This window comes from Homalodisca vitripennis, unplaced genomic scaffold, assembly GCF_021130785.1.
Source record: "Homalodisca vitripennis isolate AUS2020 unplaced genomic scaffold, UT_GWSS_2.1 ScUCBcl_2246;HRSCAF=6801, whole genome shotgun sequence".
NCBI classification, from domain to species: Eukaryota; Metazoa; Arthropoda; class Insecta; order Hemiptera; family Cicadellidae; genus Homalodisca; species Homalodisca vitripennis.
Window position 1 is genome coordinate 45498 of NW_025778406.1, and position 14334 is coordinate 59831.

At 35.9% G+C, this 14334-nt stretch overlaps 1 protein-coding gene across 1 annotated transcript in view; it reads left to right on the forward strand.

Moving 5' to 3' along the window:
• LOC124371935 overlaps window positions 1-14334 on the forward strand; it is a 59128-nt gene that overhangs the window by 42224 nt on the left and 2570 nt on the right. Inside the window, exons 14-15 of the mRNA XM_046830304.1 lie at window positions 5695-5906; window positions 7535-7799. Of these exons, the coding sequence (XP_046686260.1) occupies window positions 5695-5906; window positions 7535-7799 (477 nt within the window). The remainder of the gene's footprint in view (window positions 1-5694; window positions 5907-7534; window positions 7800-14334) is intronic.

The window sequence follows — 14334 nt, forward strand, 5'->3', positions numbered from 1 at the left end:
TCCACTCTGAAACTGTTTCCGAAGATCTATCCTAAATTGTATGAGGTTAGATAATTTTTATTTCTCCTGGAATTTAATGGTATACTCTAGGTTCAATAAGATCAAAACGTTTGAGTAGATGTTGTACAGATCCAATAATTATTGTATTGTCCTCCAGTGAAGCTATCAATTTTGATTTCTGCGGGAATTTAATGGTATATTCTAGGATCAACAAGATAAAAACGTTTTGAGTAGAGCCGTACAGATTCTGTATTATAGTGTAATCACGTGTTAATTTAGTGTTACAATGAAGGTAAAGGATTCAGGAAGATAGATGAGAAGTAAAATTAGCAGTAACGATCACTTAGTTGTTGAATTCAATCGATTATTCCATCTCTAGTTATTCTTCGGTTACATCTGATAACATTGTGCCACAACTCTAGTGTGCATTAATATGTCTCTTACTATAATAAGGAGCCTGTGATAAAGAAATATTGCCATCACTTTCAGTCATATTGGTGGGTTAAGCTTTAGCCTTATATCCATATATTATTTGCAGTAATGCCGAAATATTACAAGAATTAAACACTGTTATCAGTGATCAGTGTTAAATTAACTCGAAGTCCACCACGGACCGATTAGATCGACTTTGTATATTTTCTTCACAATGCGGTTATTTTTTAACCATTAAGTGTAAAATTTATACCAAAATATAAGTAAAGAACTTTTCTAAATAGTTAGTTTGTGTAAAATTGCAAAATTAATATACCTAAGAGAGATCACGATAAACATCAAGTATGCCTTGCTGCATCAGCTAAGTGCGTTAATCAGGTGATTAACATTGTTTGTGAACATTTTTGTAAATACAATTCAATACTGTTTTTTTTTACTTTTTTAATTTTTTTAGTGTTTAGACTGGTAACTTGCACTAGTATTTCTGTGAACTCTGGATTATAGGGATAGCATAATACAATTAATTATGCTATAATTTAAAAAGTTTAAGTAAAGAGCTAGTTTTTTCAGAGCTACAGTTATATGCTATTGTAATAAACTGTATTTTTAATAGTAAATTAAATTGAACACCGGCATGTACAGTGTAAGAACCCAAATGGCGTTATTGTGATAACAGAAATTACTGATATTAAAAAAAAAATTTCAAAAATGCATGTTTTGTTCTTCTTTTCTTATATTTATATATTTTTCAATATTTTATCTTCAAATTATAGTTGTATTCTTATAACATATTTATGATTACAGCAATACAGAGTTAACTCATAGTAAAAAAATGTATGTACATTTTTCTAAGTTTTAAAATTAAAAGTATTTTTAATTTTAAACATTTGTTTTTTACACTAAAATCATAGTTATAACATTTTCAAATTTTATATGTAAGTGTAGAACAATTAAAGATGAATAAAACAAAAATTATAGCTCTAGCCATTGTATGAGTAGATTTATGATCGTTTTAACAGATGTCAGCAAATTAGCGTTCTTCAGTTTTAGCGCAAGTTCTCATTTTAGAAATACAAGGAAATAATGTACAAATGAAAGTACAGGCAGACACTTATATAAATAAGAAGATAAAAAAGAGCAATCAGACTAAACAAACAACTTTGAACCCTTGTTATAAAAATCAGAAGAAAAAAATATTGTTATGTTCTGATAGCCATGGAAAAAATCTAGTGTGGCATATTAATAAATGTCGACAGGAATATGAAAGTGTAGGTTTTGTTAGGCCTGGAGGTAAAACTAAACAGATAGTAAATAAAGAAAATATAACGAGTGAACTTAAGAGTAGAGAAGACATTCTAGTTGTGCTGTGTGGTTCAAATGACGTGGCTGCAAATGAAGCCCAAAACGTGTTACATGGTATCAAAGAGACTCTTAGTTATGTACGCAATAACAAAGTTCTGCTTGTTAATTTACCTAATAGATATGACCTTGCTAGCTGGTCATGTTTTAATAAAGAGGTTCAAAGTACAAATGTGGCGCTAGCAGACCTGAGTAAGGAATACTCAAATGTGTCACTGATTGAAGCAAGTCAGGCTGAAAGACACCTACATACCCGCCATGGCATGCACCTTAATCAATGGGGTAAGAGATGGCTTGCTGAGAAGATATGCAGAGAGGTGAGTAAATGGAGCTCAAGCAGATCACCTTGTTTGTGTGAATCGCCTGATGATATTGTGCCAGCCCCGGTCAGTTCACCAGCCCCGGTCAGCTCACCAGCCCCAGAAGGTAGGCCTACATTACTGAGGAGCGAGAATGGAGGCAGCACCCAAATGCTGTTGGAAAACTCTCTCCAGGATTGTGAGCGTCAGATTTTATTGGCATCCGGTACAGACCCACGAGCTGACATATTGATCCATCAGTGCCTTCCTTCCCAGCTATCGATGGATGAATTTCCCCCACTACCATCCACCTCACCTAGTTCTGTAAATAACTTAACTTTTAACGAAGCCAGTAATGTAGATATTGTAAATAGTAATAATAGTTTTTTAGCCAAAGTTTAAATTATGTTAATTATTGTTCAACTCTAAGCAGTCAGGCATCAACACGTTCTAATATCTGTGTGTCTACACTAAATATTAGATCTTTGCGCAAAAAACTTGGTTTGTTAGACATTATCTTAAGGAATAAGCCTTCTGATGTGCTTTGTTTGAATGAGCATTGGCTGACAAAACAAGAAATTTCTCTGTATGTCCCAGAAAACTTTGTATATGCAACCAGTTACTGTAGAACACCACCTCTTACTCATGGTGGGTCATCAATTTATGTAATTTATAATAGATTTATCCCAGTATTGCATTGATTTTATCTGTGAAGTCTCAGCAATTAAACTGGTACATTATGATCTTATCATTGTGTCAGTTTATAGAACTCTAAATTCAGATTTTGGGTTTTTTTTAATAAGTTAGATGTTTTAATGTCATATATAGTATCTAAATCTTGCAAATATTTTGCTATAACAGGTGATTTTAATGTAAATATTTTAGAAACTCATAGGTTAGATGTTCAATGTTTTTTAGATGTTTTTAGATCCTTTAATTTATCTCCAACTAATTTTAAAGCAACTAGAGATTTGGCCTGTTTGGACAATGTATTCACAAATTTGGGGGTAGTAGTTTTGACTCCTCCTTACTTGAACAAGACCTAATATCAGACCATGCTGGCTTACGGGTAAAATTTTTCATTTTGCCAAAAACATGAAAAAATAGTCAATGTTTTAAGAAAACAACGGAAAATTGTACCAAACGATTAATATCCCCTGAAAAACTACATAATCTAAAAGAATGTCTAAGTAATCTTGACTGGGGCAGTGTGTGTAATAATTGTAATGTAAATGTTATTGTTAAGTCATTTGTAAATATTTTAAGTGTTTATTTTAATATGTATTGTCCAAAAATATCTGTAAAATGTAAACCTAAGAGAATTAACAAGGGGAACTGGTTTATTCCTGAATTAAGTATGATGAGAAATCAACTTTTAACTTTGTATGAGAAATGGAAGGATACTTCAAGTTTAGTAGATAAGGCACGTTTTAAGAATTTTCAAAAAAATTACAGACAAGATATTACAAAGGCCAAAATTGCAGCCAATAGCAAGATGATTTCAAACTCAAAAAATCGTTGTAAAGCTGCATGGAAAGTTGCAAAAACTGAATGTAATCTGAATCCGATGTCACAGCCACCAATACCTATTAGCCCTGATATTTTAAATGATTTTTTTGTGAATGTGGCAGTAAATACAAATAATAACCTCTGCTCTGATTTTTTAGCAAACTCCCCTCAGCCACAACCAACTAGCAGTTTTCAATGGAAACTGATTGATGAAACTTTTGTTAAATCTGTTGTAAATAAAATGAGTAATTCCCGTTGTGAGGATGTGTATGTCCTTTCAAATTATGTTTTAAAAAATATTATTGATGTAATTGTAGTACCACTTACCTATGTAGTTAATTTAATTTTATCTCAAGGAGTTTACCCAAATTGTCTTAAAGTATCTAAAATTACACCTATTCATAAGAAAGGAGATGTAAAAAATCCAGACAATTATCGTCCCATTACAATTGTACCCATTATAAGTAAAATTATTGAGTCATGTCTTGTAGCTCAACTCTATGAATATTTTGTAAATAATAATTTGCTATACACCTATCAATTTGGGTTTAGACCTAACCATTCAACTAGTGATGCAATAGAAGCAATAGTAAACTTTGTTCTCAATGGTTTTGAAAATAAACTGGTAGTAGGAGCAAGTATGATTGATTTAAGTAAGGCGTTTGATACGGTTTCACATGGCTATTGTCAAAAAAGCTAAAATATTATGGAATTTTGGACAAAGAGCTGCAATTGTTGAGTAGTTACCTTACAGATAGAAAACAAATAGTTTGTATACAAGACAAAGATTCTCAATTTTTAAATGTTTCAGCAGGGGTACCACAAGGTTCAGTACTGGGACCCTTTCTTTTTTTAATTTTTGTTAATGATTTTAGTTATAATGTTTCATCTTTTTCTGTTCTATATGCAGATGATACAACCATTACTAACTCTGGTTTGGATATTTTAGATGTGAAAATTCAACTTAAACATTCATTAAAACAAGCAAAACAATGGTTTCTTGCTAATGATCTGTTAATAAATGATACTAAGACTGGACAAATAATATTTACTTTAAAGAACCATTTATCGGATGTAGACTATGACTTGTTCAAACCTGTAAAATTGCTTGGTATTCATTTAGACAGCAAACTCTGTTGGGACGAACATGTTAATCATCTCTGTAAAAAACTGTCCAGAGTTACTTATCTTTTAAGAAAGTTGAAGGATTGCGTGAATCTGGATGTTCTTGTCATGATATACTTTGGCTTTTTTCATGCACATCTGAGCTATGGTATACGTCTTTGGGGTGGTTCTAGTTCAGCAAAAAGAGCCTTTATTTGGCAGAAGAAGGCTCTTAGAATAATAAACGGACTAGTCATGTTGGCTTCATGTAGAAACACTTTTCAACAACTTAATATTATGACTCTTGCATGTATCTACATTAGCTGTAACCTGATTTATGTTAAGAAAAACATTAGTAATTTTAATCAAGCAAATTCAATACATGATTACAATACTAGACAAAAGAAAGATCTTGTTAAACCTAATGTTAGGCTTAATAAGTGTTTAGATAGTTTTAAGTATCAACAAATCTTGTTATACAATAAACTGCCGATGTCCATCAGGTCACTTCCTTGTAATAAATTTAGTTGTACTATTGCTAAGTGGCTTAAGAAGAAAGCATTTTATACTGCAGAAGAGTATATGAACTGTGATATGTTGGACTTGACACCTTAATTTTGTTTATAACTTCTTGACGATGCCTATTGTGACTTGTTTACTTAATGGAAAATAAAGTTCTTGATTCTTGATTCAGTTGTCTTAGCGCTTTGCGGTCATTACGCACCAAATGCTTATATCTCTGCCGGTAAAAGGGTTAATTTGTGTGAGCGATGTTTTGTCACAGCTTGAACTTAGATGTTAGTTATGACACTGACCACATAAACCTAAAAACTTAATAAATCTTCCTTGCTTTTAACCCAGCTGATTTTTGGTTCAAAGCAAAAATCTTACGACACTCCCTGAAATTTAAAACAAATTCAGGTAATTCTCAGCATCCTCCTTGAGCTGTGTGAACTACATCATGTAATGAAACATAAACAAAATTTTTCAGGCACCAAATACAAAGTGTTAGAGTACGACTTGGACACTCTGGTGGGGGAATTAGTGTTCTCGGAAGGCAAGGATCCACTGGAGGTAGAGGCAGCCTTGTTACCTATATCGATCAATGTGGTACACCTGGTGATGGCTCACTGCACACCATCCATCAGCATTAGACAGCTGAAACAGAGATCTGCCACAATCGTTCTCAATTCCTGCCATCAGGTGAGGCTTGGAACTGCCAGAAGGTTAATTTGTTGAATCTTTCCAATTTCCATTGTTTCATCTTTAACTCTTAAAGTGCTATCTATATCACTTCAAAGTTCCGGCCCCATTTTCAAGTGTATGGCTTGGTTTCTTTAAGATTAGGCTTTAAACACAATGTGTTCAAATATAAATAAAATATAATGTCTTTATTTGAGGCGATTTTCAACATTACAGTGGTTTCTAAAATAAATATATATTCAAAGAGTAATAAAAAATGTGAAACAATAAAATAGCTAATACATTAAAAGAAAATAATTATTTAGGAGCAGCACACTCCTCCTCCAAAGTCAGTCTAAGATTTTTGAACGAGCTGTATCCATATGCTTTAAGACTATGAGGGATGCTGTTGTATATATGGGGGCCTAAGTATCCAAATGCATTCTTCCCCATCTCTAGTCTGATCTTTGGCACCTCGACCATGCCGTCCTGGCGAGTGCGACAGTCCTTAATCTCAGTGCGGGTCTGCAGCATCCCCCTGAGATAAGAAGTGTTTCTCGCCACTAACAGAAAAAGGCAAGTCATCTGAAGCCTGATACACTTTACCGGAAGAATCCTAGCTGCACAGCGATACTAGAAATATCAATATCATGTATTATACTTATAATTTTAGAGAAACATGTTGTATAAGGTGAAGAAAAACCAAAATACTTACCATTTTTCATTTAGAAAAATAGTTTTATTGACTGGCAGAGTTAAACATTTTTACGTCAGGTAAATTTTTTAAATTTTGTAATACAAATTTTGAAGTGTGGAAATTGTTTCAAATTTTATTCTAAATAAGATACTCGTAAATGATGCACCAAAGCTGTTTGAGCAAAAAACAAATCTGACATTCAGCTGACCCCGCCATCATGACTGACCAGCTGACTTATATTTCTCATAATTTTCTGAATGAGTACATCATTTCTGTAAGTGCATAGAGAGGATACTGTGCATAGAGGAATCTTTTGTGCGTTTTACAAAACAAACAAAAACTGAAAAAACCATTTGTTTGTAATACAGTAAAAAATAGGATATAATAGTGGATGCTAACACTTTAAAGTGGTTCTAGTTCATCGTACAGATTGACAATATCACTTTGAGTGTTAATTCAGGAGTGTGATGGAAGTGAAATGGCTATCAGAGTAAGTTGTTATGTCATTAGATTTTTAATTGTTTAATGTACTACTACATTAAATTTAATGTAGTAACATTTAAATTTAATGTTTTTTATCATTTGTTGTTTTTAGATCCTCCTTAACTACAAAAACTTATCCCTTAAAATATACTTTTCAATCATGTCTCCGTTGTTGGAAAGAAAATTTCTGTTTATGAAAAACAAAAATCCAAGACTTAGGCAATGTGGTTTATCATACACATACATCAGAAGTGTATATATCTCAATTTTTTATAATGGCTAGGGGTGGTTTAAATTTTGGGTTTTCATAGTGCGTGCATATCTGAGCAAAAATAAACGTGATGAGAGGTCTTAAAAATAACGGTTAAAGTCAGAAACTAAGTTTTATACTAAATAACCAGCTTTTTAGAATAATAATAAGCATTTTTAAGCTGCCCAAAATATTTACTAATTGATATTTTCACAATAGACTTGTGAAAGAAAAGGAGACCTGAATGTACCGGAAGAAGTATCTTCTCTCCTCTCCAAGCTGCTGGACGTCATTGAGTGGAAGAGTTCAAGGGCTCTAGACAACCTACCGACCTCCCCCAGAGTGCAGGAGGTCCTAGCGGCCACGTGTTGTCTACAACAGCTGGACTGGAATCAGCTGGTCCCTGGTGATCAGCTGTTTGCCTTTCTTGTCAACCTGTACAACCTCATGTGGCTGCATGCTCTCATCTTGCTTGAAATATCAGGTCGGTTACAATATTGTAGTGTCTTTCAGAAATCACACCAGTAATGAATATTTTTTTTAATATTTCATCCTTGTAATTTGTTAACACTGTAAGTGCTGACTATATTCACCTGTACTGCTACGCATTGTTTATGGAGTTTTACAAGCGTATGTTGAAAGTAAATGATAAGCACATAAAAATGAACAAAGTTCAATGTATTATATATTTTTTTCAAGAAGCTATAGAATAAAAAAAATGTAATTACAATTACTTACCGTTGCACGTTAAAAAGTTATGAACAGCATTTTTAGAAAGAAAATAGTTTTATTTACTTTTTCCATGTTTAACACAGCATAGCACTTTATTGAATTCACACAGAAAAATCGCAAAATATACAAAATAAGTATTATTTTATTACTAATAAAAAATATACAACTTGCATATTTGTTTTTCAGAAAAATTCACAGAAAACATGTATTACTTGTGCCGGCTGAAAACCCTTACAAATCTGACAGATTACTTCAGTTACTTCAACACATCAGTGTTGTAGCTAAAAAAAAGGTCCTTGTTGGTATTTTACATATTTCTGATCTGTATTATGATTAAAAAAGCAAAAAATCTTTAGTTCACAAAGCAAGAATATAACTTGTGTAAGGAGTATTTCCCATTAGAAACAACGGTTCCAGCTTACCATAAATAAAGCTAAAATTATCTGTTGCTAGTGACATTATTTAGGATAAAATAAAGATGGCATGTGTATAAATGAATAGTGCAGTTTTTTTAATTGAGAAATATCAATTGTGGATGTTGTTTCATTTGTGATAAACGTCAACATAACTTCACCTAGCACAGTGTTAGCAATACCGGGTGGCTCGATGACATTGGGTGACAGAATATCAGCACTTTTAGGGTTAAATATAATTTTTTTTTGTTTAATTGCTGTGTTTTCAATAGCTCCTTTCATACATAGGAATTGTATAAAAAGGTTTGTTATCAGATGGAAGAATAGTAATCTGCGGGTACCAGACAAAAGAATAGTAATCTGCGAGTACCAGACAAAAGAATAGTAATGTGCGGGTACCGGACAAAAGAATAGTAATGTGCGGGTACCGGACAAAAGAATAGTAATCTGCGGGTACCAGACAAAAGAATAGTAATCTGCGGGTACCAGACAAAAGAATAGTAATCTGCGGGTACCAGACAAAAGAATAGTAATCTGCGGGTACCAGACAAAAGAATAGTAATCTGCGGGTACCAGACAAAATAATAGTAATCTGCGGGTACCAGACAAAAGAATAGTAATCTGCGGGTACCAGACAAAAGAATAGTAATCTGCGGGTACCAGACAAAAGAATAGTAATCTGCGGGTACCAGACAAAAGAATAGTAATCTGCGGGTACCAGACAAAAGAATAGTAATCTGCGGGTACCAGACAAAAGAATAGTAATCTGCGGGTACCAGACAAAAGAATAGTAATCTGCGGGTACCAGACAAAAGAATAGTAATCTGCGGGTACCAGACAAAAGAATAGTAATCTGCGAGTACCAGACAAAAGAATAGTAATGTGCGGGTACCGGACAAAAGAATAGTAATCTGCGGGTACCAGACAAAAGAATAGTAATCTGCGGGTACCAGACAAAAGAATAGTAATCTGCGGGTACCAGACAAAAGAATAGTAATCTGCGGGTACCAGACAAAATAATAGTAATCTGCGGGTACCAGACAAAAGAATAGTAATCTGCGGGTACCAGACAAAAGAATAGTAATCTGCGGGTACCAGACAATAGAATAGTAATCTGCGGGTACCATACAAAAATGGATCAATGTCTGTTATAGTTAATGTACTTAAAAACATTTTATTACCCTTATTACCATTTAGCAAGATGGCATAAATAAATACAAGTGACAAGCTAGACACTCTTATCACTGTAACCTTTGGGTGTATCTCCTTACAAATACAAAGAAACAACTACAAGCCTGCTAGATAATATTAGCTTTAAATCAATTAAATTGTGCTTATGGATGTCTCATTTATTTGTACTGTTGTTTTTATTTATTACTGACAGGTTGTCGTTTAAAATAAAAATCCATGATTAAAAATGTAACGCGACCAATTTGGGGATTAATTGGTATCCGCTGCCACCACCGGATGATTCCGGAAAAAGAAATAAAGTTTGTGCAACAACGTTTGAATTTTAAAAACACTGTTTATTAATGATTAATTTATAAAAATCACACAATTTACATTGGTTAAAAAGGGGAGAGCACTTCTGAATGATATAAAGTATTGAATTACATTATTGAAAGAATTTAGAAAAGTTTTAAAATAGGGCGACAGAGAGTTACATGTCTACGAGTCTGAGGCCTGAACTAGACTGCTTTCCAGCACACGCAGGTGCTGACTCTGCATTGTCAGCAGTCTTACTGCTGACCTCCTCAACAGTGCTGTACACTTTACAATTATTATGTCTTTAGTTAAATTTTACTAAATGAATGAAATTTTAATATAACCAAATAAAGCATAATTTCTTGAATTATTGTTAATATTGGGTTCGGGTCGTTACAAAAACATATTGGGGTTTTAATAATTCATTATAGGTTAGCAGGAACAGTAATTCACTTCTGCAAGTAAATTACGGAAGGGTACGAAGCTTCATCATGATTGGCTGAAGCTTAAACCAATCAATCTGTTCAGCCTGGCTGTTCAGTCTATGCTAAAGAAACAATATTGTTCAGTGATTTTTCAAATTGATCCACTGTGTTATGAGCACAGAAAGTTTAAACTGCAAAAGCACATATGTCCCGCAAAAATTAAAAAACAAAGTGTACTCTTGGTTGATACCTTTATTCCAGAGTGTGCACTACCTTTATATTACATATTTAGGGAAACATATTTGTGATAAAAATTTGAAATAATGTAAGATTGACTACCATTCATACAGAGTTTTTTTTTTTTTTTTTTTTTTTTTTTTTTTATGACGTTAAACTGCCTCTTCCCACCTAACCATTTCCTAATTCCTACCAAATCCCCCTCCAGGGTCTTTTAAGTACCCGTCCTCTGACCGTTCTAGTACATGGCTCGCTGGGGAGTGCTTAAGCCGGCACTAGGTGCCCTACTGGTGTCGGTGAGAGCTGATGTGAGCTTGTCTCTGCCGAGGCGTAAGTCATGTGCTGGTTCAGAAGCCAGCCACTTCGGTCCTTGGTCAGGAAGTGTTCAGTAGGCAGGGGTGTCGGAGCCCCTGTTGCCACGTGCGAGTCCAAGTTGTGCGCGTATTCCCGACTTGGTAATCGATGGAAACCGGGCCTCGGGGAACTGAGGTTAGGGTTGTCCCCCAAGCTACGGTTTGTGGGACACACCGAGGGCATGCCCGCTCCCGGTGAATCGGCCCGTACTACTAAACACGATGCGCTGGTGACCTTATCTATGGATACTCAAACCACCCCACCCTTAGGGCAAGAATTCGGAGAAAGAGACAACGATCCAGAGAAAAAGCGACAGTTGTCGGATTCTGAAAATGAATCGTATGTAAAACAAAGGGAAAGTGGAGTGGAAGAAAAAGTAAGAGCTGAAAATATGAACGTTCCAACTCCACTATATCTAATCGTTAGTCACAAGGATGAGGGCAAAACTCTAACGAAGGTTAGTCCTTTCCTTATTAACAAAGCGTTTGTTTCCTCAGGCGGTCAACCTAAAGCTGTGAGCAAATTGAGGAATGGAACTATGTTGGTGGAGGCTGCGAACCACATCCAAGCCAAAAAAATTCCTTCAGATGACGAGTTTTTCGATCAGGTGGAAGTCGTCGTTCAACCGCACTCCTCACTGAACACACCATCCAAGGGGATCGTCTTCTGTCGTGACCTGATGGGAGTGTAGTGAGGAAGAAATCAAGGACGAGCTGCAGTGTGAAATGGTAACCGATGTGGTCAGAATGCTTCGGACGGAGAATGGGAGAAAGGTCCCTACTCCTGGTCTAATTCTGACCTTTGCATTTCCCACAACCCCCAAAAAACTATTAAGGCTGGATACTTATCCTTGACGGTAAGGCCCTACTTCAAAAATCCGCAGCGTGTTACCGTTGTCAGAGATTTCGGGCACTCTACTACTAAGACGTGCTCGGGACCCGAGACATGTTCCCGTTGCGGCGATGAAGGCCACCAAGAAGACGGATGCAAGAACGACGTCAGATGCGTGAACTGCAATGGGTAAACACGCGGCGACCTCTAAGGAATGCCAAAGTTTACTTAGAGGAAAAGGAAGTTTTGAAGATAGTTACTATAGACAAACTTTCCTTTAACGAAGCCCGTAAAGAGTATAGGAGAGAAGAATCGCTCCAACCCCTAAAAAGGGAGTCTCATACTCCGAAGCTGCTTCAGCCCCAGTCCAATCCGCACAGTGCCCGTCATGTACTGCTTTAGAGGGTATGGTTCTCAAATTAACAGAGCAGGTTGCTGCTTTGGTTAAACAGCTTGCAGCCGGTACCGGACAACAATCCGTTGGCATCCACCAGTAAGCCTTCCCAAGCAGTCCACACGCACCCATATTAAGTCCAACACACAGACTCAAGCTCGCCCAACAGCTACTTCTACTTTCAGAGATAAGGTGCAACACAAAATACGAAATCCACCTTATCTTTGGAAGAGAGGAAAAAACTCACCGACAAACCTAAAAAGAACATAGAAACAAAATCAGAAAATAGATCAAAATCCCTAGTAAAAAAGACTAACTCATCCTCGTCCAGATCCTCTACAATTATCACTTGATGATGATATGATTGAGGATCCTTTGGAGATGCAGACAGAGTTCCAAAACTGTTCATGGTAACTTCCGTCCTGTATCTAAGCAAAGAAAAAAAATTACGATGAACTAGCACAAAAATAAAATATATAATATAATATAAAATGCTGTTACAATGGAATATTAATGGTTTGAGAAGCCACTTTGAAGACTTAAAAACTACTTATAAAGACAAGAAAAACCTAAATTTATTTGCCTACAAGAGACTAAATTGTCTCCTCTTACTCATTTCAAACAAAATGGTTATGACATCTTTCGCCTATATCATCACAACAAATTGCCTGTGGAGGTGTGGCTATTCTAGCAGATTCTTCTGTTAATGCTAGAGCCTTGAACATCGTCACAAACCTCCAGGCAGTAGCAGTATCAATTGATGTTCCTTTTAAATTAACCATCTGCTCCATATATATTCCACCTTCCCATTTTGATTTATCTCTTGATGATCTACGTGATCTGTATAGCCAACTCCCTTCTCCTTTCTTGATGGTTGGTGATTTCAATGCACACCATCGCTCTTGGGGTTCCAACCATTCTGATCGGGGGGGTAATATGGTTGCGGGATTGTGGGATGAAGTGGCAGCGGTCGTTCTCAATGACGAGTCGGCCACTTACATGTGCCCTAGGACTGGCATATGGTCGGCAATCGACCTGTCAATCTGCAGTCCGGTCGTGGCAACTCGAGTGCATTGGTCCGTACTTCCCGACCTGTCGGGGAGTGACCATGCGCCCATTGCCGTGGCTTTTCAATCCTTTCCGTCTTCGAAGGCAGGTGTCCCAGGTGGAAAAATTAAGAGGGCTGACTGGAACGAGTACAAAAAGGACATAGTTTCTCAAACTACTAATATAGAATTAAACGACATAAATACAGCCACTGAATTATTTACATCTAATATTATAACATCCGCAGAGCGAAGCATTCCAAAATTCCTCAGGTTCAACCATCCAAACCAAAACGCCAGGTTTCTTGGTGGTCTGAAGAATGTTCGGCGGCTCTAAAGGAACGTCGAAAATGTTTAAGACAGTTAAACAGATCAACGAATGAAGAAAATTTTAAGTAGGTACAGAAGAGCACGGGCAAAAGCAAGACAGGTTTTTAGACAGAGACGGCGGCAGTCCTGGCTGGACTACACAGATCTAATAAAACGAACAAACTCCTGCATCTGATGTTTGGAGGAAGCTTCGATCTGTTTGCTGCAAGACCTCCCCACCTTCTCTTATTGCTCTGAAAAATGGTACCGATGTGGTAAACTGATCCCTTGACAGTTTCCAATTTACTCGGCTCACATTTTGCGGAAATTTCAAAAACGTCATCTTACAATAGGGGAGTTTCAAAATTTCAAAAACAAATACAGAAAGACATCCTCTAAATTTAAATATTAATACTAACAACTCTCCTTTAAACCTTCCCTTTACCATTGATGAACTTGATTCATCACTAAAGGCGACATCAATTTCTGCTCCAGGTCCCGATAAACATACATTATGCCATGTTGCGGAAAACCTGACGGAGGATGGAAAACAAGATCTTCTGAAATTATATAATTGAATATATTTAGAAAACACATTCCCTAATTCTTGGCGACGCTCACACATTATCGCTCTCTCAAAAACCGGGCCAAGATAGAACTTCTCCAGGAGCCTATAGACCAATTTCGCTTACTAGCAGTCTCTGCTAAGTATTCGAAAGGCCATGTCAACAGACGCCTTGTTTGGTTTCTGGAGAAAAATTAATCTTCTTTCACCTTCTCAGTGCGGATTCCG